This window comes from Nymphaea colorata, chromosome 6 (genome assembly GCF_008831285.2).
Source record: "Nymphaea colorata isolate Beijing-Zhang1983 chromosome 6, ASM883128v2, whole genome shotgun sequence".
In the NCBI taxonomy this organism is placed as follows: domain Eukaryota; kingdom Viridiplantae; phylum Streptophyta; class Magnoliopsida; order Nymphaeales; family Nymphaeaceae; genus Nymphaea; species Nymphaea colorata.
The window spans coordinates 10,768,737-10,796,461 of NC_045143.1; the positions used below are offsets into that span (position 1 = coordinate 10,768,737).

Consider the following 27,725-nt stretch of genomic DNA (forward strand, 5'->3'; position numbering starts at 1 on the left):
ACCCATTCAAGAAAAGTAGGCGGAAACGAATTTGAATATCTGTAGTTAGCGGCGTTTGTTGAGTTGTCCGTACGCCAACTTGGCCGTGCCCTCCTTAAAAAAATATTTTAAAAAATTTACATATAAATTTTTTGAAAAAAATATTTATCTAAAAATTTAAAAAAATGAATATTTTAGACTTTTGTCAAAATTTTGCAACTATAATTCAACTTGTTGCCAACTGTGGGAACTTTGCCAACGTTTTCCTTTATCAAATTATAAGAAATAATACATCTATTATTTATAAGTTAAATTTACAATTTGTCACTAAAGTACTGTTTACAATTTAAATTTACAGTTTTAAAAAAATAACACCCACGTTTCAACTAAACGTGGGACTTTCACCGACTCACCCGTCCGACCGGTTGACCGTCGTTGTCAAGTTAGGAATCCAAAGTTGTTCAACCAATTTTTAAATAAGTATTGAGAGTCAGCGTTCGGACTATTTTAGTGACGAAACAGAAAGAAAGTTTCTGTCTCTGATTAACAAGCGCCAAACCATTGTGATGACGAGTGACACTTTTTCATAAGGTCGGAACGAGCCGATCCGTATCGATTTCGTGGCCGGCGAAGGGCAGCCGTCGAGGAAAGGGAATTTCCTCGGCAACTTCTATTATCTTCACGTGAACCAACGCCCACGGCAGCAGACAAAAGCTTTTTGCAGGCAGAGGACAAAATACGGTGGGCTGCACGCTGTGGTCCTCATTATACCAGCTGTTTCACTTTTCTATGCAACGGAATTAGTTCTTTCCCATTCCATTCTTCCTTTCTTTCGGTGTTCTAAATGTCAACAATAAGCATCCTTTAATTGTTTCTAATAAAAATCAACATCTCAGTATGCAAACGCAGTCCAACTATGTGCCTTATTATTTGACAATGCACTGTTTTGCAAAAGGAATTTATATAGTTGTGATGCTCTTTGTGACGCATTTGATGAGAAATACTCCCTTCAAGTCAAATAACATTTGAAATGTATATACATATATGTTTTAAATACATTATATATATATATATATATATACATATTAATCCACCGGTTCATTGGCTGCATGTTGTGAGGGTGATTGAAGTTTTCAATTTCTCATACAAAGGATTCACTATCGGGCCCTTCACAACATGCAGCTTTTGATGAAGTATAATGTTGTTGAAAGGCCGGATGACAAAAAGAATTCAACTCCTCATATATAGGATTCTTGGATTCCTTACGGCTCCACGTCCAGTTGCATGAGCAAGATATATATATATATATAATTTGTATTTTTAAGTGAAGAAATCCTCTTAGTGCCTAATTCACCTCTCTCTCTCTCTCTCTCTCTCTCTCTCTCTCTCTATATATATATATATATATATATATATATATATATATATATATATATATATATATATATGGAGGGAGGATAATCCGATCCCTAGGTATTCAAATCGGAAACGCATGTCGCCAACGCCACACGCGATCCATAAATAGATAGGAGGGACGTAGCCCATTGGTATCCCCGTCTCTGTGTTCAATCACCCTCTCTCTCCTCTTCTTCCCTCGCGCGCTCTTTGTTTCTGCCGCTATGGGTACCAAGTCTTTCCTTGTTTATCTTCTATCTGGTTTCGCGGTGGTCATTTCCTATGCCTTCTTCTCCACCATCACCACCACCAATGAGACTTCATCCGTTCTAGGATTCAATGGATCGCTCAGCTCTACAGAAAAGCAAGAGATTGGTGGATTCGGTTCGGCCCTCGGCCGGTCCACCAGAGTTTGGCCGGTAAGACACCGCGGCCGATCGGCTTCGTCTCCCTCTCTCTTTCTAAAAGGCAAATATAACAGCTTTGCATGCTAATGCTATCCGAAACATCAATGTGGCAGCATTAGTTTGTTCTAATGCTTTACCATATCGGCCTTTCAAGTCGTTGATTCCTGTTCTTTTATTCTTATTTGTTGGTGGCAAAGGAACATCCCTGTTCTTGATCTCTGAAAACATGGAACCGTCCCTTGTCCGGCTTTTCTTTGAGCAATGAAGAATATTGGGTTGCATTGATGTCTGAACAAACTGATTTCATTTATTTGTTTTTTCTCTTTTCTTATTTGTTGGGGATCACACAAAAGGATTTGGAGTTTAGTTGGAGGATAGTGGTCGTCAGCGTGATTGGTTTCCTTGGATCTGCTTTTGGAACAGTTGGTGGCGTTGGTGGCGGTGGCATTTTTGTTCCCATGCTTAATTTGATCCTTGGTTTTGATGCTAAATCTGCGGCTGCTCTCTCTAAATGTAAGTGCCCTTTATAGAATGTAAATTTGTCCATACACCTTCTGGCTCCCCCCTTTTTTTCCTCTCTTCTTCTCTGTCTCAAGCTTTCCAACCAAAAAGAAGTACGGAGGCATTACTGTTTGGTGCAACAGCAAGGCGTTGGGGTGTGGAACTGATAGGTCACAGGTATGGTTCCTGTGGCTGCCACTTCTTCCAAAGGCGGCAGAAGGTTAGGATTGCTTCTCTGTCTGCCTCTCCCCATCTACCTTCAAGGCGCAGGATTGATTTCTGTATAACCTAACCTTTTTCATTCAGAAAATCATCAAAGGACGATATTAAGTTTCCCAAAAGTGCCTCACCTTTTGGCTTAGATGCGTGTTTCCTTTGGTTCTTATCAGAAACAAAAAAAAGATTATTCAAAAGGGTTGAATTGGTTATTTGCAGGTATGATCATGGGAGCATCGGCTTCATCAGTCTGGTACAACCTAAGGGTTCCTCATCCATGTAGAGATGTACCCATCTTAGACTATGATTTAGCTCTCCTTTTCCAGCCTATGCTCATGTTGGGAATAACAATCGGTGTTGCCCTCAGTGTCGTCTTTCCCTACTGGCTCATCACTATCTTGATCATCATACTTTTTATTGGTAAGTGCTTTTGCCTTTATGGGTTTGAAAAGAAAAAAAGAAAGTTCAAGAAAGGTGCTTTTACTTTTTACTGGCAATGATTGAAACCATATAGCTATAGAGCTTTAATTTGGTGCAATTATCAGGTACGTCCTCTAGGTCTTTCTGCAAAGCAATACAGATGTGGAATCAGGAGACGATCATGAAGGTATGAGAAGGCACTTCTTTCCGGCTTCCTTAATGTGCTGGCTTTAACGATCTCATGTGCTGACAAATAATGAAATTGTTTACAGGCTGAAGCCGATCTCAAGGAGCCTCTCACCAATCCGGAGACGCAAGGTCAGTAATGCAAAAACCTTTATTTTAACACCGTACGGATACAAGTCGCTATCTGACAAACAACAATGTTCCCCCTTGCAGTTAAAGTTGATGACGACTCTGAGCAGCTGGTAGTGCCCCATGTGAAAAGTGGCCTGGTAAGTTGAAACTCTCAGCCATCTTAAGCTCGGTCTAATCAGCTCTGCCCAAAACATTGCATGGTCCATTCACCATGACTGTCCGATACATTGTATATGGTTAAACACACTGCCTGATCCAATGCATCGGGCAATGTGTTTTGAGGATTTCTCCTTCAAATTTCTGCGCTTCTGTTTTGTTCAATATATGACTTGGCTTTTGTTTGATATTTTTCAGGAAATAATATGCTTCAACCTAAGTTTGAAAGGACTACTCGTTCTGATGGTTGTCTGGGTTTCATTTGTTCTGATACAGATAACCAAGGCAAGCTTGCAACCTCAAAATAAAATAAGAATGGTTTCTTCTCTAAGAAATTCTACTTGATCTAACACGCGGCTTTTTCCATAAAAATTTCAGAATGATTCAAGGGACTGCAGCCCTCTATATTGGGTACTCAACCTCTTGCAGGTATGAATTACCATTAAGAATCTCAAGTGAGCTGGAAAGAGCACGGCAAACTGAACCAATTTCTGACTTTCCTTTTCAATTATACTGGATCAGTTTCCTGTGGCACTCTCCGTGTTCATATACGAGGCTGTGAAACTATGCAAGGAGGGTAGGAGAAGAAGGAAATGCGGGAACACGGAGTCAGTATGTGAAGCTTCTATCGAATGGACTCCAATCCAGTTAATTTTCTGTGCATTATGTGGCATCCTTGGGGGCACGGTTGGTGGGCTTTTGGGCTCTGGTGGCGGATTCATACTGGGACCTCTTCTGCTCGAACTTGGTGTTATCCCTCAGGTACTTCCTTCTCAAGAAACCCCTACCGCTGATTCATAGTCTCTCTCTCATTTCTTAATGGCTAATTGTTTGCTTGCAATTCATTCTTAGGTTGCCAGTGCAACGGCAACGTTCGTTATGATGTTCTCTTCGTCGCTTTCTGTCGTGGAATTTTATTTCCTCCACAGATTCCCCATTCCTTATGGTAATACATCTCAACTGTTGTGTTATCGTTTTTCGTTTCTTCGTTCCACTGTAGGTGATGCCATCGTTAAGTCATTTCCCTTAATGGTTAGCAAGTAGCGCATTCAACAGGAAGATTTGATCAAGGACCTAGGAAATTGTTACTTTTCTTTGTTTCGGCTGACGTATGATTTGTGCCTTATGCCTTAGAATTGGTCATTAAGAACTTTCAGGAAACGAATTGAAATTGTCGTTAGTTGTCAGTAATTGTTCTGTTTTAAATTAATTTTAAATTCACCTTCAAAAGTTCAGAAAGACAATAGAAACATGGGTATGGCATTGGATCCTGCTGATCCTGCTGCACTTTTTTTCCACTGTATTTCCTGATATATATTAACATTTCTCCTTGCTTCTGGCAGCACTCTATCTTACAGGGGTGTCAATTATTGCTGGGTTTTTTGGGCAGTACTTTGTGAGGAAGCTGGTGACCATTCTTGGGAGGGCCTCTATCATAATATTCATCTTATCATCTGTCATTTTCTTAAGCGCACTCGTAATGGGTATGGCAGCAAACCATTTGTTATTCGTGCAACTAGTCAAATCACTGATTGTTAACACTAACACAATTAATCTGCTGAACTTCAGGCATCGTTGGCATCGACAAGAGCATTGTGATGATCCAGAATCACGAATACATGGGATTTTTGAGCATCTGTGGTAGCTCTTAGAAAGCGCAGCAGCAATCATCGCCTCGTTGTGTACCATACGGGTTTATCTTGTGGTTAATGCAGGATATGGTCAAGTAACTATTGACCTATCCTGGTAAATTCAAAATAAATCTCCTTAATTTATTGTATGTAGGGATTGAAGATATCAGTACCTAGCTGATCTTCTTCCCCATCTAGGAAGCTCAATTTTATTATGTAGATTTAGTTAGTGCAGGAGCTGGTTAATGTCTAATTGACCTGCCTGCAAGTTCTTGAATAAGTCACTTGATACGTGATACAAATGTTCAGTCTTCTGGGGCTTGGTTGCATCAGTGTGTAGCTGATCTCCTTCCCCGCCTCATATTGGAAGTAAGATCTGTTTCATTTTGCAGTATGTACATGAGTTACATTATGGTAGCTTTTCTGGTATCTGACACCAAAGAGCAACTTGCGCACGGTACAACATGGATTTTGGAATTTAGTCAATCAAGAGCTATAAATGCCAGATAAGATTAATATGGCTGCCATTCTTAATTCAATTCATCTTCCTCTCTCTCTCTCTCTCTCTCATGTCCTGCAGTGGTCCGACCTTCTTCAGTACACGCTCCTTTCATGTGGACGTAGAAAACTTGGCTCTTTTCAAGAGGGGAGTAGCTGGATATTTCAATATCTCGAAGATTTCAAGTGAAGTAAAATTTAGTAAAATTGAATGGTGTGTGCAGTAGGCACATGTCCGCACATGCTGCATTTGTAGGGTAGCGATACGAGTCACATGACGGAAATAATTGAGTCATTATTGACTTTTACCAAAAAAAAAAAATTAAGCAAGACTTACTCCACATATGGTCACTTTTGTGATGTTGGAATCTTATGTTTATGATTTTTTTTTCTTTTTTCGTTTTTAGGTGTACAAGTTTGTCTACGTATCCTTTGCTGTGACCACTGACATTGATATTGACGTTCATCCAAGCAAAATGGGATAAATATCAGGAAAGAAAAAGTGCAAAAAAACCTGGTGATCTACGGCGCCTTTCATTTATGTGGAAACAAAAAAGATCAAATTTGGTAGCAGCCAATCCGTCAAGTTTTATTTCGATCAATTGAGAAGAGGAGAAATCAAAATTGCTAACTGCTACTCCATCCATATCATTCTTCCTCGAGCCACTTTCTAGGCTCATGTGTATTATATATTTATTTTTCTCCGGCCACTTATCTCGTCTATATACTTCATATATACTTATATTAATACATGCATGTGCATCATAAACATGCTATTTGCATATGCATGCGTATAAGGACTTGAGAGAACTAAAAGTTTTGCCAAGGTTCTGCCTATTAAGCTGGCATTCACGGATCAAAACTTACAGGTATTGCCCTTTGTGGAAGAATGAGGCCAAGTATGAATGAGGCCAAGTATGAGGCAGGCGGCAATGGGAGAGCTTAGCCTTCTCCTTTTTTTCTCCTTTCTTCCACTTTCCTCGTTGAAGCAGTAATAGGGCCGGTGATGGAGAGAGAGAGAGAGAGAGAGAGAGAGAAAAGCTTTATGAAAGAGAGACTTTTTGAGATTTTACATCTATCTATTGTTATGTGGGATGGTTTGCTGCTCGGTAAAGAGCTGCAAACTAAAATCTATACTTCATCAAACAGGCGAGACTTAGAGGATCCTGTTTTGCTGTTTAACTTTCTCAATTCAACAAGAGATGTCCATCTGCCATGGTCCCTGCCCATGACGATAGATAACATCCTAGAAATCATGAAAAAATAGTCGAAGGAGAATTGAGCACATATGGAAGCTTAAGGTTGGAAAGGAGAGAAATTGATAGGATCGGAGTTGCGGCGACAGAAATCTGCAAATGCTGGCCGATCCTTCACCCAGGTCTTGGAGGAGGTTGCCGAACTCAAGGGTTTAAAATATTAATTACAAAGATTGGTTCCCCGCCTGACAATCACCCTGACTTACAAGTAGGTCAAGAGAATACAAGTAGGGCTATCCCAATCATGGTTTCTCTTATCACAATTTGACTAAGGTTGGTGAGAAGGCTTAATACAACTGTAGCGTATAAAAATTTCTCTCATCACTCACGCATTCAACACAATCCATTCCATCCTGCCATGCAATCCCTAAGCTGCCAAACCACACCTTTGCCCCTAGGTAGGCTCATAATCCGAGAGTCATGTCCTCAGCACATAGCCTTAGAGGAACCCCAGTCAGTTGCAATGTCCGAAGACAGTTGAAATAAAGTGCAACCCAACCCACGGATCTATAGGGTGATACCTCACCTCTCCTCCTGAGGCCTCGCTCAGGGACTCCTCTAGCTGCACCGAGGGTAAGGACCAGCAACTAGTAGTTGCCCCTCAGTATCTGGCTTCCTCCAACTCACGAGCAGCAAGCTTCACCTTGATTACAACAACGAATTCAAGAAAGATTACTGTTCTACCAAGGAGTAAGAACCACAGAAAGAGAGGATCTAATCACCCGATCACCGATTAACCCCAAGAGTATCTAAGTGTGTCGATTGGGGGATGCAATCACCGGATACCGCCGACAGATGTCTTTCTCTTTTGCTGGATTCAAATTGAAGCACAAATCCAACAAATAATAACTTCTTAAAACAAGACAAGATGTCAACTTCAAGCGAGAGACAGACTTCAACGTGAGACCGTATGCACCCTGGTCTTTTGTAGAGAATGGGGGACGTAATCGCCGGTAATGCCGGCGAATGTTGGGGCCTTCCTCACGGTTACGCTCCTTCTCCTCCAATCATGACCTTTACCAATCTCTCGAATCAGCCACGTCATTGCTCGGTTTATTGAATACAATGGTAGATGGTAGTCAAAGTCCAAACAACAAGAAGAACAAGAACAAGGTTGATGCACTTCACCAGATTCACAAGTTATCCCTAGGAAGTGATGTAGATAAGGGGAAGCAAGCTAGGGAAGCGCCCAAGTTTCGGTGCTCTACCTTGATCGAAACTTAATCATCCTTCCCAACTGAAACCCCACGTTGCCTAGAGCTCTACCACGTGTACGGCTATGATGCTCCCAGGACTGACGTGTCACAATCTCCCTTCTTGCTCAGTTATGGTCTGGTTCATTGCACTGAGACGCCCCTCACCACTTTCCTAAAGTATAGAAGGCTGTTTGGGAAAAAATATCTCCCTTGAGAACGTGTGAGCTGCCACTAGACATGTGGTACTCCCTCATTGAGCTGTCTAGAAACTTTCTTCGTGAAAGAAGTCCAGACTCAATGAATGTGGAGGCATAGAGGCCACACTCCCTAAACTTTAGAAACGGTTAAGAGAAAGTGCACTCTTTCCCTTTTTGAACGAGGCGAGGTTGTGCGTGATCCTTGAATCCCTCCGAAACCATCCAAAAAGAGATAGCTCCTCCCTTTGGTCCACCACGAGCTGCCACCTATCCTCCCACCTTCCTTGGCGAGATCCCTCATCCCAAACCGTCAGCGATGCTTTTGAAAAGAGCTGGAATGGTGCCAACTTGCCAAAAACCCTAACGACTAGGATTTCTCTTGTTTGGAGTGGTGCTAGGGTTTCACGAACCACTTTGGACCAAAACACCATTAGATAATAATTATTAACTTAAGCAAATTAAATCACAGCAAGGGTACTTCAAGAATAGTTCACCCAAATTCACGAACTGATTGGAATTTGTCGGTGCTGGTCGGAGTTGTCACTGGAGATGAAGATCTAAGACATGGATTGCGGCATGAAGGCTGGCGCAAACAAGTAGCCTTCCGAAAATGGTTTGATGGTCAAACAACATCTGATCATTGTGAAATTTGCTTATGTGGAGGACGATGACAAAAAGATTCCAACGTATTGCGCGTCCTCAGATTCTTGGTGGATCGTCAGAAAGAGCCCGTTGATCAGGCGGTTCTATGGCGGCTGCGGCAAGGTAACGGCGACAGAACCAGTGCGCTTCCTTTGCAGATTTGAATATCTTACCGAACTCCGATCACCACCAAAATTTAGTATGTTTTAGAGGACGTCGAGATCTTTCCAATTGTACCTTATACACCCCTTAACTCTCAACGGATCGCCAGAATCAACCTGTTAATCAAGTGGTTCTATCATAACTTCCTGCACTGTGACTCCTCCTTTTGATTAGATCTTCTTCTCCTTCTTCCTCGTGTCACTTTGATAAACAAGATGACTCAGATCCTCATAATACGGATGTGAAACCACCACATCTGGTCGGAGATATCCAGGGAGAAACCCAAATTTAGGCGGCTGGTTGGACCAGCCGGATACTTTGTTTCTCTCATTATTGAACCAGTCAACAAGATCTTCCTCCCACTCGATGTCGCTGCGACCATTCTCAATTAAACGATGGATACCTCGAATGCAAAGATCGATCTCACGTTGATGTCTTGAACAGGGTTGAACCAAAACTTTTACCACTAAGTATCGAAAGAAGAAAATACTTAGCTCATGGTAGAACCTTCGCTAGATGTCGATGGCATATAGTTGGTGGGCAGAACCACGACTCGTCGTCTCCTCCACCTCCTCATAGCACAGCCGCCTCTAAACACCTTCGTTTTCAAGGTGAATGCATGCCTGTCTACCCAAATTCTTCTTGGTTCAGAATCGTTGCTGAACTCTGTCATTAATGGCTATTGGCGGCCATTAACCTAGTAAAATCTTTCACTTCTCTCACGGTTATGTGAGTATTTCTGTATAGTGCTTCAACGAAGCGGACCAAGGACTCTCCTCGCTTGAACGAAAGAGAAAACTCGATCTGGTTATGCATAGAACGAAATAAACATCTCGGTTTCTAGCTTAAATATGAGAGCTAAAACCGGTACAGTCAAAGCCTCGAGATGAGACGCAAAACAAACTGAAACAAGAACAAAAACGGGTACAAAGCCTTTAAAGCAAAGTCAAACAAAAGAAAAAAGTCAAAGTCTAGTTTGGGCCAAAGCCCCACTCACCCAGGTTCAGCCTGAGCTCCTCAATCTGGTCCGTGAAGTGGGCCCATCTCACCTAAGTCGCCTCATGCTGCAAGTCGCTCCTTTCCATGCTGAGCCCACTGTCTTCATCATCTAGGCAAGGGTTGCCTAGGCCTTTCTCCCGCTCGTGCTCTTAACCTCCCTAAGGTTTACAACACATCTTTCACTTCTACTTGCCATGCTCCGCTTTTGAGTGATAACCTCCCTAAGCAAATCAAGACCTCCGCTGCCCGCTACCATAGTCGATCCACAATGAATAGTCTCACTAGGCTCTTTGGCACCTTCTACAGCCGTTGTCGTAGTCCCATCCTTAACCTCCCCACGAATTTCCTTGCATCTTGTAGGCGCACCCTCGCAAGAAAAGATAGTCTCACTTAGATTTAAGGTGCCTTCGGCAATGGTCCCAGCGTAGGATGACCGAGCTCTAAGTGGGCTCTATCAGAAATCAAGAAGGTGTATTCGCCTCTGATTGAGAAGCAGAGAGACGCATTGAGCTTTTTCTCCATTGTCCGCTCAATGGAGAGGAGGGAGAGGGATTCCATCATCTACTACACTCATTGATGTCATGGACTAAAGTATCGGGTTGTCGAAAAAGTTCTTCTTCTCCCACTACTCTAAGGCAAGCTTGGTCTTCATCAACTTCAGTTTTGTACTGCACACTCTCGCCTCAAATGTTTTTGCAGTTGCCTTTAGTGAGTTATCTGAAAGAAGGGGAAGAAGAATTTTGTTACACCCATGTCCATTTTGAGGGATACTTAGGAAAGTTTTAAAAACTAAGTCGTTCTAAAAGAAATATTATTTTCAAAAAGCTTCTGTTTAGAAGTTCCACTGCAACCCTGTTGGGAATGAGGCGCTATCCTTTATTATTGACAAGAAACAGATAAGTACACAAAATTTACAGGACAAAAACTCAATTCCAAATGTCCCAAAAGGTCTCCCTAACTCTAGTGCAGGTTTAAACAACAACTCAAAAACTTCAACAACAAGATTCAAGGAAGAAATAGAGGCAACCACAGCCGCTAGGAGCCACTAAAATCCTAATGGAATTATTCTAATGAGGAATAAGAGTAAGTATGTTGTCAATCATCTTCCACCCTCCGGAATCCACCCCCAACTGGCAGCTCCACCATCCCCTACCAAATAGACTTGAGGATTTCGAACCCCACCTACTCTTTCCCATGAGGTAGAGAGAGAGAAAGAAAGATGGGTTTGGTGCTGAATTAAGTAATAAAAAATTTTCATTCCTTCTTAATTTTCTTTGATTTTTTTCTAGTTAATCATCATATTAGGTTGCACGAGTCATAAGGTATGTTAGAAGATTTTCATTTTTTAAGCATAAATAAATATTTTAGGGTTTATGGTTATTGTTATCCTCTTTAATCATAAATAAGCATGTATGTCTAGGAAAATAGGGGTTTATTGATAAATTGATGTGGATTAACTAGAAAAGATTAGTTTCCTGATTAGTAATACTTAGGGTTTTGATTTCAACTTCATATTGGTATCATGACCCTATTATGTAAAAGAATGCTTTAAAGACTGAAATTGCCCATTTAGGGATCTAAATTTGGGTTGAACTATTTGAATAAGAAAAAAAGAGCTAATTATGAATGAAAAATATAATTTTAATGTGTTAGAATGAAATGTTTTCTTATGTCTTGTGGAGAGACTATTAGTGTGTACATTACTCGTTTAGGAGTTTTCATTAGAATAAACTTTCTTCTTTTATGGTAGATGAGATCTAATAAAATAGTGCTTTACTCAAATCCAACTCAGCATAAAAATGATGTGAATAAGGGCATTCTTTTAATCATAATTTAGACTCTTGAAAGCTTATGAAGTTGGAATATTTACAGTGGACTAGAAGCGTTAAAAAGAAACAGGGTTGTGGCATTGATTTGTAGGCTTGAGAGATGTCTGCATATAAATTTGTGTTAAACTTACACTCTTTACATGTATTAATGAATAAGCATGCATAAACATAGCCAAGACCTGCCTAGACATCTTATTGAGTAGGAATGCTCTTTGTTTTGTAGTTACATTAATATTAAAATAATGAGTTCTATTGAATGATCTTAAATTTCTAATTGATTATTTGAGTTATAAATATTAAATGTTGATAGCAGAACTTATTCAATTAAAATATTTATTATATCAACATTCCCTTGCAAATAATTAGTAAGTTATTATGTAAGAAGAGTCTATTTCTAAGTAAATGGAACTCCTTATACTATTTGAGTTATAATTGTCTATTAATGAAGAGCGATTAACAATTGTAATAGGTTCTTGTCAATTGAGTTTAGTTGGATATTATGTGAAATGATTTAGTGTAACAAAATCTATTGCTTATTGTGAATATATAATTGATTTTCTATGATTCTCAATTATTTATAGCATCTTTAATTGGTGGGGTTACCTTGTTATACATATGATGGGATAGGCCATAAAGATGATCATGAGTCAATGCAAAAGAAGTTATTCTAATCACTTTTTCACATTTATGATTGAAGTAAGCTTAGAAAGTATGTTGTTGTGGTCTATCTTACAATTTCATCTACATATCCCAAATTATGTGTTTCAGTAGTAATTATCATGTTAGAATGTAAATGTATAACGATGGAAACATGATTTTTAAATAGCAAATTACTATTGAAAGTTGATTAAACTTCCTTTGGAGTAACTAGAGGTAAATGATTGAAAAACCAGTTAACACTCTTTGAAAGCCTAGAAGCTAAAGGTACATTGATGTTATGCCTCTTAATACTTCTTTAGAGTTTAGAAATTAGTGTGCATAAATATCAAGATATGTTAATATCTCTTGGAGTCCAGAAACTAGAGATGACTAAACACAAGTCCTCTTAACAAGTTTATCCAAAGGATGTATCTTTCAAAAATGACAACTCCACATGTAAAACAAATTGTTCTTGAGCTGATATAATAATCTAAATGAATCAATAATATAAAATAACAAAATTCTATCAAGGAGAGAATATGAATTAGGTTGAAAGTAGAATACAAGCTTATGCATATTATGCTTGCCTTTTTTCTACATAGTGTGTTCCTGTCTTGTTTAGGTTATGTTGTGAAATTGCTCACTATGTCATTTGGACTCATAGTTTATGTACTCTCCATTTCAATGGAACGTGATACAACTCCAAATAGGGAACTGGCACAGATCCAAGATAAGACATCCATATTACTACTACTCTTATCAGTTGACATATTATCGATTTTGTCGTTCTTTTTTTTAGTTCATTTTGCATGACATACAACGGAACACATACATTTCATCTATAAGTGAAAAGGATTGGTTGTAAATGTTATTTTTTATAGATGAATGTAAAATGAGTACTGTATCTTGAGCTTTCATTCTTATTATCATTTAAATTGAAATTTTGCTGTACCTATCGTTAGATTTTGAACTATATACTGTAAATTACAATTTTTTTTCATTTTTTGGGACAATTGGTCACATTTGATGTGAGATAATGGTTTAGGATGTAAATGTTACACATGCATTTATGATTTGCAATGTATTTGTTATGAAACTCATTAAAGATGACCAATTTCATATCATATGTCACCTCGTCATAGGGATTGTATTCACCATCATGGAGGTGGGGCACCACATGCTTTTTTTTTAAGGAGATGCCTTGAAACCCTTAGCAGGCACCCCTAGCAGATGTAGGGGCATGTCAGAAATGTCTTAAGTAGATTTGACAATTAAGCATACAAATATTTGTAGGAAACCACAAATCCAAACAAGGTCAAGAATTAGTTGAGTAAGATTAATAAAATCTATGAGTTATTGGGCAACACTGATGAAAAAACTGTGGTGTTTCAATGTTTTTGTTTCATGACCCAATTGATGTTTAGTGGAAGACTGCGGGAGATGCATAGATTATATCACTCTCACTTGGGATAACTTTTTGATGGAATTCATAGCAAATTACTATCCTTCTAGATATTTATAAAGTAAAATACATGAATTTTACCAGCTTCAATAGGGTATTGTGATAGTAGACAAGTATGAGCAGAAGGTTACAAGTTTACGAAGTTTTCTTACTGACATTAACTTGGTCGAGCGCCAAGGCCAGTTGTCATATGGAGCAATATGGGAAGAACCTACTACTACCAGCGCCAAGGCCAGTTGACATCGTGACCAAGGGCATTCAGACAGGACCAGTTCTAAAGGCCGGCTACAGTTGGGCACGGCGAATACCACAAGAGAAAAAGAGCACGCAACATGGCCAAAGCCCTAGACAATCACACAATACAGGCATCGGCAAGAGCACGGCAGCTACATCCAGATGCCTGGGAGATTGCAGAGCCAGCTGCCATGAAGACAGCCGAGTGGTGCCGACCCAGCACAAGGATGAATGGAGCGAGGCTATCCTGACAAACCTCCAGCGCCATGCTATAGCAGCCGAGGCACATTCTTAGTAAGGCCAAAGGACGACGTCGGGCCAAGAGCAACGCGTCATCAACAAGAACGAGCCTGGACATGACCCAAGCAAGTTATCACTCAGATCCTCAAGTCAGAGAACATTAGAGCATGCACAAACCAGATCTGATCCAAACGCTGCAATTAATGCTCCTTTTTGTATTGTCTCAATTCGAGACATTTTGACTTGTATTTACTTTAAGGTTTTTAACTGTTTTCTTTAATGACTCGAGACATTTTGACTTGTATTTACTTTAAAGTTTTAAACTGTTTTCTTTAATGACTTGTCTCAGGATAGAGTTTAGTGAACCGAGATGCTTAGTCTATTTAAGTCTTTCTTTTACATTGATTAGGGTTATCTTATGTAATGTTTTTGGAACAAAATTGAAGTTGAAGCTTGAAGAGAGAGAGTCTCTTCTCCTCCTCTCGTGGGATGATATCTTCCCCACTCGTCCTCAACCGGTAGTAGCCTGGAATCTCTTTCAACTCGTCCTCATCGGTTGTTGGCTGCATCTCTTACAGCTTGTCCTCATCGGCCGTGGGCATGTTTCTTCCAACTCGTCTTTAGCCGGTAAGCTTGCCGGATCTCTTTTCCCCACCTGAGTGGTGGTGTATTTGGACCCTCTAGCCCGTGGTTCTGGCCGGAGTGACTACAGGTATGGCCATGACAAGGGAGATGCCGGAAGCTCCCCTTGAGGCGGACAACCTCTGCATTTTCCCCCAAAAGCATTGCAACTCCTGCATAGTGGGCTGTCTTCGAACACGGAAGGCAACTTGAGGCCGACGGAAGTCCGAAAAGGCTTGAGAGAAGACCGAACAGCTAAGTCCGAACGGCTTGTACTGTAGCATCGACAACCGGCTGCCTCGAAGTACAATCGTTATCATCCCTTTCCCCGGGAACCCCTCTTCTAGCAGAACCCTTGTGGCAAAGCCCATATCAGCCTAGTACTCCTCTCACTCTCGAACTGTCTTGAGGTGAAGCGAAAGAAGAGTTGTTAGAAAGCGGACTGCCATCTCGCCATTTCCCTCAGTGTCGACCTATTACTGCTAGCTAGGGGCGAAACATCCTCAACCAAAGGAGCCTACTGAGAGGCGACTCTTCACCTTTCGCTGACCCATGACCTATCGCAATAACTACGATCATTAAGTCAATTAATTCTCGAGGTGAAGAGACCTCAACCGGAGCGTGCCTTGGAAGAGATAGCTCTAATCATTGTGGCATGGAGACATTCTTGAGCTGGCCTCCCATGTCTTAACTTCCCAACCACTCATCGCATTAATTCCACGCCAAGTCCCAGGGTGGCCTTAAATTACTGCAGGTCCACCTCTCAACCCTCAACCCATTGTCATTAACTCTCCCTTGAACCCTGTTCCCTTCTCACGCCATTCCTAAATGCTCATTAATGAACCAACCTACCCCTTCGAGTCCCAAGAGCCTTAACTTCTCCATGACCTGCCACCTTAGCCTATTCAATCCCAATCAACCTTGAGTTCTTCACCTGCGATAACTCAACCTCTCCTCGTGATTACATCCTAATCAAACCTTATTATCAAATCATCCGACCCAATTCAGGTCTCATCATTGAGCATCCCTCGATAACCGGTAACCCCTTTGGCCTTAACTCCCCTTAACCTGAGACCTTAACCCATCTACCTGGACCCTGGTCCGAGTTCTCCAACTGAGCTAGAATTTATTCCTTTCGCAGCTTTTTTCCTAGGCCTTTGGGTTGTTCCCCATCAACCAGGAGACGCTGCAGTTGGGCTAGTGGCCCTTCTCAGAGTCTTCCATTGGCCCCCTCGAGTGACCTGGGCATAGAGGAGTCACACTCGGTGGCAATTTTGCTAGGCCGAGATCTTGGCCCCTAACAGATACCTAGAGTTTTTTTCAATTGATAAAGGCAATGCATCCAGCAGATAGCAGTATGTGAGATATAGGAGTGTCTAAAGCTATAGAAACATGTTAGTAAGTGGAGTTGGTAGATTTCAACAGTCGCATGGACCATATCATCATTAACCATGAACAACATTTGGAGGCAGTGGCCCCATAGCAACCATACTAAGGAGAGTTCCCTCTAGCGCAGGCGTATGACATAGCTATGTGGCTTCTGGTGATGGATAGATTGTAGGGATGCCTAGATCCATAGAACCATAGGTACATGTAGACATAAATACTCATGAGAATGTTTGTAAAGATCTCAGGGGTATTTTGAGTACGGCTAGTTGAGGCACATTAAAAGGAACTATTCATCCATTCAAGAAAGTAGGATGGAGGCTTCACCTTCTAGTGTAGTTTTTTCATGTTCTAATAGACTTACTAGTTCGACATCAGCCAGCCATTGGAGGACAGACTAGCATCTCACAAACCATAAATCAAGGTAGAGGCTAAGCCTTTGCCATGTCAATCCAAGAGGTTGTACCTTTCTTAAATGTTATCTCAAGTAATTTTTTCTTTATGTTATTAAGGTATATGTTTGCATGTATTTGTGTCAAAATATTCTTTTGTGTCCCTTAAAGCTACAACTTTTTTGACCCAGAAACTCAATACTTTACATCTATGTTTAGCAGTCACACCTCATTTAAAAAATATGGTGGTATTTGATGAGGTCTATCTTATGTGCATTATTTCTCATAGTATGTTTCAGATTTGTACAGACTTGATATCCATGCACATCCAAAAAACTATTATATTGGACATGGGCAATTTAGCCACATCTTGCATTGGGATTGCTATAAGAAAGAAGCTACCTTTTGTATTTTAGATGACAAAGTAGTAGTATTACAACGTGAACGAAGAATTATATCCACCAACATAATTTCTTGTCGCTTGGTGTAGAACATGTTAAGCAAAGGGTATAAAGCTTTCCTAGCACCAATGATTGATTGTTCAGCTCTAACACAGGAGGTCACGTGGTTTGTGAGTTTTCTAATGTGTTCCCGAAACGATCAAGAAAATGAGTTTGCTAGTGAATTCATTTCAAGGACTCAACTGATTGCTATCACTCCTTACAAAATTGTCCTAGGTGAATCAAAAGAGTTGAAATTTTAGTTGCAGAATTTGGTGGATAAAAAAAATTATTTAGCTTAATATATTACCATGAGGTGCACCATTATTATTCATAAAAAAGAAAGATGATAGTCTAAGATTATGTATCAGTTATAGAGAATTGAATAAAGTGACTATGTGCAACAACTATCATTTGCCCCCACATTAATAATTTGTTCAACCAACTTAAGGTGTATGTATATTTTCAAAATTTGCTTTGAGGTATGAGTTTCATCAGTTGAGAATTAAAGATTTTGATGTGCCTAAAACTATATCTGGTACTTGTTATAAACATCTTGCATTTCTGGTCAAGCAATTGGGCTAACAAGTCCTCCTACAACTTTCATGGACTTGATGAACTGGGTTTTCAAGTCCTTTTTAGATCAGTTTGTTATTGTTTATGTTGATGGCATTTTGATTTATTCATGAAGCAATGAAGAACATGAAAGACATCTTAGAAAAGCATTGTATGTATTCAGAAAGAATAAATTGTATGCCAAGATTAGCAAATATGAGTTATGGCTTAAAAAAATAACCTTCTTGGCTCATGTGATTTTTGGCAAAGGTATTAGTGTAGACTCATCTAAGGTTGAGGCATAGGTGAATTGGGAACGACCTAGCGCCCCTACAATGATTTGTGGTTTTTTTAAATTGGTTGAGCATGATAGAAGATCGCCCCTACAATGATTTGTGGTTTTTTTAAATTGGTTGAGCATGATAGAAGATCTATTAAAGATTTTTCTTTCATAGCCTGATCTATGATCGGTTGATCAGAAAAAACATTAAGTTAAAATGAGGTGTAACTTGTGAGGAGAATTGTCAAGAACTAAAGAAAAAACTCACATCAACTTGAGTGTTTAACTTGCCATAAGAATGAGTTCGATTTGTAGTATAAAATGATGAATCTTGCACATAATTGAGATGTGTTTGATGTATAATGATAAAGTTATTGCCTATGTTTCTTGACAATTGTGAAAGCATGAAGAAAACGGTCATACACATGATCTAAAATTGATAATGATTGTATTCACACTTAAAACATGGAAGCATTATTATCTATATGGTCATGGAAGTTTGAAATATTTGCTCAGTCAAAAAAGTTATATCATTGATTATCACCTTGGAAAAGTCATCTTAGTTGCACATGTATTGAGTGGAAGTTCAAGTAGTATTGTCCATTTGCAAGTTGCACGGATTCCCTTATTGTAGTAAATGTGATCTCTAAGAATTGAGCTGGTGATGCATAGTGTAGGAGTCTTATGTGCACAATTTTGAGTGTGTCCTATTCGATATGATCGAATTAAATAATTACAATACTAAGATGAAAAGTTGCAGCAAATTATTCAACTAGTAAAAAAAAGAGAAGTAAAAATGTAGTAAATGAAGAAGATGCACTGATGTTTGGAAAAAGACTGTGTACCTAACAATCAAAAACTCAAAAACATAATTTTAAAAAATTTCTATGTCTTAAAATATGCTATGCACCCAAGTAGCATCAAAATGTATATGACATGTAAGGAAAATTATTGATGAGATACTGAAATATGTGTCCAAGTGTTTAACTATCACATTGTTAATGCAAAGTACCAGGATGTTACCAAATCTACTTAAACTAGAATATAAATGAGAATGCATTATTGGATTTTGTGATAGGTTAACCTTACATCGAAAGTGAAAATGATGTTATTGGATTAATTGTAGATAGATTGATTAAGTTTATGCATTTCTTAGCTATAAAATAAAATTTTCAATTGATAAAATTGGCCAAAATATTTGTCAATGAAAATTTTGTTAGACTGCATGGAGCCATTATAGCAATAGTGTTTGATGGAGATTTGTGATTTAGGTCGGAGCTTTGGCATGCATTTGGCCATGAGGACCAAGTTGAACTTTAGTATTGTATTCCACCTACAAACAAATGGCAAGACTAAAAAAGCTATTCATATATTAGAGGATATGTTAGGTGCTTGCATATTGGAACTTCAGGGCTTTTGGGATGTTCATTTGCTTTTCGTTTGGATTGAGTATTGGTATGACACCCTATGAGGCTCTATGTTATATAAAATATAGAATGTCAATATGTTGAGATAAAGTTGGTGAAAGAAGTCTATTAGAGCAAGAAATAGTGTAAATAAATATTAATAAAATTAAATTGAACAAAAAGAATATGAAAGTAACACAAGACCAAGCAAGAAGCTATATATATAATCGACATAGAGACCTTCACTTTGATCTGGGTGATGAGGTATTCCTTAAGATATGTCCTTGGAAAGGAGTAACCAGATTTAGTAAGAGTGCAAACTTGAACACGAGATATATTGGACCATCTAAAATCAAAGAAAATTGATGACCTAGCATATAAGGTAATACTAATGTGATTCATAATGTTTTGCATGTATTCATGCTTAGGAAGTTTATATCTGATCCTAAGCATATTTTAAATTAGCAAGCAATCTAGTTGAAAGAAAATTTGAGATATCCAATTTGACCCATGTGTGTGGTGGATCCAAAGAATTTGGACATCCATGGAAAGGAGATATCTTTGGTGACAGTGCAGTAGATATATCTTTCTATAGTAAATGATACTTGAGAAAGAGATAATGACTTGAGATCTTCATATCTGTATCATTTTCTCCTTAGGTCAGTAAAAATTTCAAAGGCGAAATTTAATTGAGGGGAGGAGAAAGCATCCATTTTGAACGGTATTAAGGCAAGTTTTTTTAATAAAAATGAGTTGTTTATATATATATATATATATATATATATATATATATATATATATATATATATATATATATATATATATATATATATATATATATATATATATATATATATATATATATATATATATCGTAAAACAATTGATTTTGAAACTTGCAGAATTGGTCTCTCCTTTTGCCCTTTATTTCTAATGAGTTGTTCACTTTGGGGAACTTACATATATTGTTAGCCAAGAAATAAGCCAAAATTTTATTCCTCTCCTTTGTTGGACAATAGAGATATCCTCGTAGTTTTTAACATTGCAGTTCAAAGAAACAAAACTTCCTTGTTGGTTGGAAAGTACAAAGGAGATTACTATAAAAAGGTTAGAGTTCCTTCAGCTGAAAAGTAAGACAAGGGTTTTATTAATTGCTCAGTTGAAGTAGGTGAAGCATTGAACATTAAATATGGGGATATGGAGGGAAAGCACGGCACAGGTTAACATCTTGAGAGGATGGGTGTGTGAATGTGGTATGAATGAATCTTTTTATTGTTTTGTCGTCTTAAGCTATGGTCATTTTGGAACCAGTAATATAGACCAAATCATTTTTTGTTTGATCATGGTTGTTGAACTCTATTGTCACTTTTTTGTTTGTAAATAACTATCTTCTTATTTTAGAGAGCCTATCTCTCAGCTGGGGACGTTAATTCATTTGTTTTTTGGGATATTTACATATTTAGATTCGAATTTAGATTCAAATATGAACAAAGAAAAGTCACATTTGAATCTAAATTTAAAATCTGATTTCACAATCTAAATCTGCTTCGAATCCGATTTTCAATTTTGAAAACCTAGCCCATTTCCAAAATTTAAGAACATTCGAAGTAGGATATTATTTAAATTTAAGTCAAATCTGAATCAGGTCGGATATTTATGTATATAAATCTGAATCTAATCATATGTCATTTCTGAAATTCACATCCCGTTTGATTTTTTAATCAAATATTTTTTTATATCTAATTTTTTCAAAATAATTCCGTTAGATATAGGATCCAAATCATATATATTGCCACTTTTTTAAAAAAATTTAAACTTGAAAGTGGGACATTTCCACGTGGTTGGAACTGGACTGACAGTATGATTTTGGAAAAGAGAATCTCATATGTACAAATGAAAGCAAAAGGCAGAGGGCCGGTCTGGGGAGGCATTCCCTCGTGAAGGAGAACTTTTTATTGAGGAACTTCCATTGTCACGTCAACCAAGTTGACGAGGGAAAAGGACAGTTGTTTTGCAGGCCGCAGACAGACGATTGGTAGGACGCTCCAATCGGCCAGCTGCCTGCATTCCTTATTCTAATCAATTCCTATTCTAATCAATTAATTAAGCATAACAAAAATATGAACATCATTATATTATAATAATCTTTAATTTTTCACAAAACTAATTGGGCGGTTGTGATGGCCATCTGTATATGTAGAACCGAACAAGAGACGAATAAGATTTTTCTTTTTCTGGTTTAAAGGACTTAAAGATCGTTAATATTAGTGAGGTTTTTTCTTATAGAAGATCATTTACGCGCTAGAATGTATTAACTATTACCTCGATTCTTGTATTTTTGTGTGTATATCATTCATATGTTATTCATTCTATGTCGGATACTAGCAGTTAATTATTGCACTGGAGTGTACAAAATTTGCGTTGCAAATTAATATAAATATATGTTTTACAAGTAAGTACCTGAAAAGCCACCGGCCCCACGAAAACTTGATGGAGTCATTAAAACATGTTTTTTCATGGAAAAGCTCTAGATATAGTTTGACTCTTAGTAAGTAAAATAATATATATTGTAGGCACCTACATTTTAGTATACATATAATCGCATCATCCTCCCTCTCCCACTCTCTGTGTCGCCATGGGAACCAAGTACTTCCTTGTTTATCTTCTGTCTGGTTCCATGGTGGTTATTTCTTATGCCTTCTTCTCCACCATTACAACAGCCAAAAAAACTTCAGGCGTTCTGGGCGTCAATGAATTTCTCAAGTCTACTGAAAACCAACAGATTGATGGGTTCAGTTCCACGCACAGTGAGACCGCCCGAGTTTGGCCGGTAAGACACGACGACCAGTCGGTCATCTCTCTTTCTCTTTCTCTCACAGGCAAGGATAACAAGATTACATGCTAATTAATGCTATCCCAAGTATCAATGAGCTAGCATTAGTTTGTTGTAATCCTTTTTCGTATTGGTTTCTGAAGTATTGGTTCCTTTCTTCTTTTTTTCTGTTCTCGTCTGTTGCAGAGGAACTTCTGCTTTGTTGATCCATGAAAACATGGAACTCTTCCTTGTATGACCTTTGAGTAAGAAGAACATTGGGTTGCAATTATAGCTGAACGCACTGATTCCTTTATCTTTCTTTTCTTCTTCATTTTTTTGTTGGCGATCGTACAAAAGAAATTGCAATTTAGCTGGAGGGTAGTGGTCGTTACCGTGATAGGTTTCCTTGGATCCGCTTTGGGAACAGTTGGTGGTGTTAGTGGAGGTGGCATCTTTGTTCCAATGTTCAATTTGATCCTTGGTTTTGATGCTAAATCTGCTGCTGCTCTCTCTAAATGTAAGTGCCTTTTATAAACATAACTTGTCACTACACCTTCTGGCTCTCCTTTTCTTTCTGTTCTTTTTTTTTTTTTCTATTCAAGCTTTTAGCCAGAAAGGAATACAGATGCATTTGCATCGCTGGATTGTGAAAATGAAAGGTCACAGGCATGAACACTGTGGCTACCACTTCTTCCAAAGGCAGAAGTTAGGATTGTTTCCCTGTTGCCTCCCCCCAACTTACTTCAAGGAGCAGGATTGATCTCTGTGTAACCTTTTTCTACTGAAAAGCTTAGAGGAGGAAACTGAATTGCCCAAAATTGTCTCAGCTTTTGGCTAAGATGCATCTTATCAGAATGAAAAAGAGAATCAAAAGATTTAATTGATTATTTGCAGGTATGATCATGGGAGCATCAGCTTCATCAGTATGGTACAACCTGACGGTTCCCCACCCCTGTAGAGATGTACCCATCTTGGACTATGATTTAGCTCTCCTCTTCCAACCCATGCTCATGTTGGGAATAACAATCGGCGTGGCCCTCAGTGTGGTCTTCCCTTATTGGCTCATAACTGTACTGATTATCATACTCTTTACTGGTAAACTGCATAGGTGCATTAGCTTTTATGGTTTAAATAAGAAAAGATGAAGAATGGTGCTTCTTTTTTTTACTGGTAATGATTTGAAACCATAACCAAGGAGCTCTGGTGCAATCAGGTACGTCCTCAAGGGCTTTCTGCAAAGCAATACAGATGTGGAATCAGGAAACGATTATGAAGGTAAGGGAAGGCATCTCTAGCAACTTCCTGTGCTGGCGTTGACGATCTTATGTTGTGACAAACAGTGAAATTGTTTGCAGGCTGAAGCCAACTTGAGGGAACCTCTCACCAAGCCTGAGACAGGTGGTCAGTAAAGGCAAAACCTTTATCTTAACACCATGCGGATGTAAAGACGCCGTTATCTAACAAACAAGCATTTTGCCGTTGCAGTTCAAATTGGTGACGAGTCTCAGCAGCTGGTAGTGCCACATGTGAAGAACGACTTGGTAAAACATTTTCAAAGTATATATATATATATATATATATACACACATGTGAAGAGAGAGAGATTTCCTGTTCTTGTTGTGCTCAATGTATTTTATTGTTTTGACATTTTCCAGGAAATAATATGCTTCAACATAAGGTTGAAAGGGCTACTCGTTCTGATGGTTGTCTGGATTTCGTTTCTTTTGATACAGATAACCAAGGCAAGCCTGAAACCTCATAATAAAACAAAATTTATTTCTTCTCTTATAAGAAATTGCCTTTGAATCTAATAGACGACATTGCCGTAAAATTTTCAGAATAATTTAAGGGAGTGTAGTCCTCTATATTGGGCATTCTACATCCTGCAGGTATGAACTATGAAGCACTTTTAAGAATCTCAAGCAACGGAGACAGATAATGCACAGCTGAACCCAAGTCTCACGGGTTCCCCAAATATGGCAGCGCATCCACATTGACTTGGGTATGGGTGCAGGTGCCGTGTGGGTGCTGCTGACCACATCCATTCTTCTTTTTTCTTGTTCTTTTTTCCTTTTTTTCCTTCTCCTATCTTTCCCTCTTCTTTTTTCTCTCTCCTCTCTTTTTTCCCCTATTTTGTTCAATAAAACTTTGAATTTTGTATGAAATTTAAGGTGACCTTGATAAAGAAAAAAGTTTAAAAAAGATAGGCAAATGAAATTACTTATATAACAGTTATATATATATATATATATATATATTTGCTGCTCTCACAGCAGCCGCACCCATGTGACATAGAGCTGAACTCATTTCTCACTTTGTCTTTGAATTATGCTGGACTAGTTTCCATTGGCACTCTCTGTGTTCATATATGAAGCTGCAAAACTGTGGAAGGAGGATAGGCAAAGAAGGAAATGTGGGAATGAAGAGCCTGTATGTGAAGCTTCTATTGAATGGACTCCATTCCAGTTGATTTTCTGTGCATTCTGTGCTACCCTTGGGGGCACAGTTGGTGGGCTGTTGGGCTCTGGTGCTGGATTCATAATGGGACCCCTTCTACTCGAACTTGGTGTTATACCACAGGTATTTCCTTCTTGAGAAACACTGCTAAATCATAATACCTCTCATTTTTCAATGGTTAAATATTTGCCTGCAATGGATTCGCAGGTTGCTAGTGCAACGGCAGCGTTTGCTATGATGTTCTCTTCATCACTCTCTGTCATGGAACTCTATTTCCTCAAAAGATTTCCAATCCCCTATGGTATGCATATGTCATATGTTGTTTTCTTTTTTTCTTTTTTGTTAATTGCACTGGGGGTGATGCCAGCATTAAGTCATCCCTTAAAAGCTTAGCAATTAGCACATTCCACAAGAAGATTTGATCGGCTAAGTTACTTGAATAACGACTTAGGAACTTGGTGCTTTTCTTTTCTCCTTTTCTTGGGACTTTTTATTATCACCTCATATGTCTTTGGATTGATCTCTAAGAACCTTGGGAAATGAGTCTTCGTCCACCTTATTCTCTGTAGGATCGGTACCATGAAATTGTCGTTTGTTGTCAGTAACTTTTCTGTTTCTCTTGTGGATGTATGTCTAACAAGTTAAATTCACCTACGATGTTCAGAAAAATGATAGAAATATGAGTATGGCATTGGATTCTTCTGCATGCACTTTTTTTTTAACAGTTATCTCCTTAACATTTATCCTTGCTTTCGGTAGCACTCTATCTTACAGGGGTATCAATTATTGCTGGTTTCTTTGGGCAATACTTTGTATGGAAGCTTGTGGCTGCTCTTGGGAGGGCTTCTATCATAATTTTCATTTTATCATCTGTCATTTTCGCAAGCGCACTCACAATGGGTATGGCAGCAAACCATTTGTTATTACCTTCTGCTGGTACAACTAGTTGAATCACTGATCGTTAATATTAACACAATTAATGTGCTGGGCCTCAGGCATCGTTGGCATTGACAAGAGTATTGTGATGATCCAGAATCATGAATACATGGGATTTTTGAGCTTCTGTAGTAGCTCCTAGGAGGCGCAGCAGCAACCTCGTGTCTTTGGATACCATACGGATTTAGTTTGTGGTTAATGCAGGATATGGTCAAGTGATTATTGACCATCCTGGTAATTTGAATTAAGACTTCGTAATTTATTCTTGTGGGGATTAGGGATATATATATATATATATATATTACATGGCTGATCTTCTTCGCCATTTTAAGTTTGCCATATAGATTTAGTTAATTGACCTGGCTGCAGGTTCTTGAATGAGGCTCTTGGTATATGATTCAAATATTCATTCTTCTGGGGCTTGGTTGCATGCGTCTAGTTGACCTCCTTCCCCACCTCATATTGCAAACAAGCTTTGTTTGATTATGCAGTCTGTACTTTGGTAGTTTAATAAGCTTCTTTTATTTTTGTCAACAAAAGCAAATTGTGCAAGATGAATAGTAGAACATGGATTTTGTCATTTAGTCAATCAAGTGCTATAAATGCCAGATTCATCGCTTGTGTCTTCATGCAAATTTCTTTGCCTGCCCCTTTGAACTCTTTCTTGTGGCGTTGAGATACGTTAGAGGATCTCTCTCTCTCTCTCTCTCTCTCTCTCTCTCTCTCTCTCTCTCTCTCTCTCTCTCTCTCTCTCTCTCTCTCACATACATACACACATATGTCTTCTCTCACGTGTCCGCCCGTGATCCTACCTTCTCCACATCTTCCGTCCTTTCATATAATTTCATATAATGGCGCATAAAGCTTGGTCCCTTTTCAGGGGAGTAGCTGGATATTTCACTATTTTGAAAGACTTCGAGTGGAGTAAAGTCTAGCAAAATTGAATGATATGTGCAGCTAGCACATGCTGCCACATGCTGCCCTTGTAAGGTATCATCACTTCAAGGCACATGAGATCGCCATGCTGTTGGAGATAATTTAGTGATTCCTGGCATTTACTGAAAATACAAAAGCTTGCTCTACTCCGTGTATGGTCGCTATTGGTCTTGGATTCTTTTTTTTTTTTCTTATGAACTTCTTTTCTTCTTTCTTTTTCCTTTTTCATTTCTATTAGGCTTGTTGCCATTTTAGATTGTACAAATTCCTAGTTTACTGCAGCCACTGATGTAGACATTTTATCCACGTAAAACGGGGTAAGTATCGGGAAACAAAAGCTGCAAAACCTGGAGATCTGCTGCGGCCTTTTGTTTATAGAAGAACAAGGAATCAAATTTGATAGCAGCCACTCCGTAAAGCTTTTTTCAACAATTGAGAGGGGGGAATCTAAATTGCAAATTGACGGCCACTCCATCAATATTTCAGCCATTCTTCCTCTCGCTGATATATTACATATTTATTTTATTCTACCATTTTCTAGTCTTATGTATACATTCATATAACATGCACGTGCATAATATTTAAATAAAACTTATGCGTGTGTATATGGACTTGAAAGAACTAAGGGGAGTTTGGCAATGGGAACACTAACAAATTGTTTCATGTATGTGCTCCAAAAATTGAAGTAGATACATAAGACAGTGTAACATAGAACACAATGTTCCAAGAATTTGTTTCAATATTTAAGACAGTTACATGAAACAATTTGTTACTGTTCCCATTGTCAAATGACCCAAAAGGGTTGGCAAGGTTCACAGATTAAGTTTGATCTGTCTCGTGGTTGGTGCCCCTCTTGAAAGAGCAAGGTATGCCCTATTTATTCTAGGGAGGTGCGACCAAAACATAAAGTCGAGGTACACCCCACATTTATATCATGCTTTAGGCAAAACATTTTGGAAAGGCTTGACTTCCCATGCCCGTGAACCCAAGCTTCTGAAAGTATGAACTTATTGAGAGCCAAAGATCTTATGTCTATGTATCTTAATCTGATATGGCAAGTTTTGCTATTGTGCAAAGATTTACAAACACAAATTTATAGTTCGTCAAACTAAGGATCTCAGTCA

The 27,725-nt window shown here is 38.7% G+C and overlaps 2 protein-coding genes across 4 annotated transcripts; both read left to right on the plus strand.

Annotated features, from left to right (window-relative positions):
* Positions 1 to 1,481: 1,481 nt before the first annotated feature.
* Positions 1,482 to 5,417, plus strand: LOC116256652 (sulfite exporter TauE/SafE family protein 4-like). Of its 2 annotated transcripts, none has more exons than XM_031633041.2 (12): positions 1,482 to 1,793; positions 2,135 to 2,294; positions 2,718 to 2,918; positions 3,044 to 3,105; positions 3,191 to 3,236; positions 3,318 to 3,373; positions 3,591 to 3,677; positions 3,771 to 3,821; positions 3,915 to 4,154; positions 4,245 to 4,338; positions 4,736 to 4,876; positions 4,962 to 5,417. In XM_031633041.2, exons 1-12 carry the CDS (start codon positions 1,599 to 1,601, stop codon positions 5,042 to 5,044), a joined length of 1,416 nt encoding a protein of 471 aa, XP_031488901.1. In that variant the 5' UTR covers positions 1,482 to 1,598; the 3' UTR covers positions 5,045 to 5,417. The 2 variants fall into 2 exon arrangements, with proteins under 2 accessions (XP_031488901.1, XP_031488902.1); XM_031633042.2 differs by lacking the exon at positions 1,482 to 1,793 and adding an exon at positions 2,426 to 2,502 and having other exon boundaries at positions 2,154 to 2,294.
* Positions 5,418 to 22,045: 16,628 nt separating this feature from the next.
* On the plus strand, positions 22,046 to 26,294 carry LOC116256911 (sulfite exporter TauE/SafE family protein 4-like). Of its 2 annotated transcripts, none has more exons than XM_031633461.2 (12): positions 22,046 to 22,287; positions 22,630 to 22,789; positions 23,167 to 23,367; positions 23,486 to 23,547; positions 23,628 to 23,673; positions 23,758 to 23,813; positions 23,928 to 24,014; positions 24,111 to 24,161; positions 24,613 to 24,852; positions 24,937 to 25,030; positions 25,489 to 25,629; positions 25,725 to 26,294. In XM_031633461.2, the coding sequence occupies exons 1-12, from the start codon at positions 22,093 to 22,095 to the stop codon at positions 25,805 to 25,807; spliced, it is 1,416 nt and encodes a 471-aa protein (XP_031489321.1). In that variant the 5' UTR covers positions 22,046 to 22,092; the 3' UTR covers positions 25,808 to 26,294. The 2 variants fall into 2 exon arrangements, with proteins under 2 accessions (XP_031489321.1, XP_031489322.1); XM_031633462.2 differs by having other exon boundaries at positions 23,628 to 23,670.
* Positions 26,295 to 27,725: the final 1,431 nt, after the last annotated feature.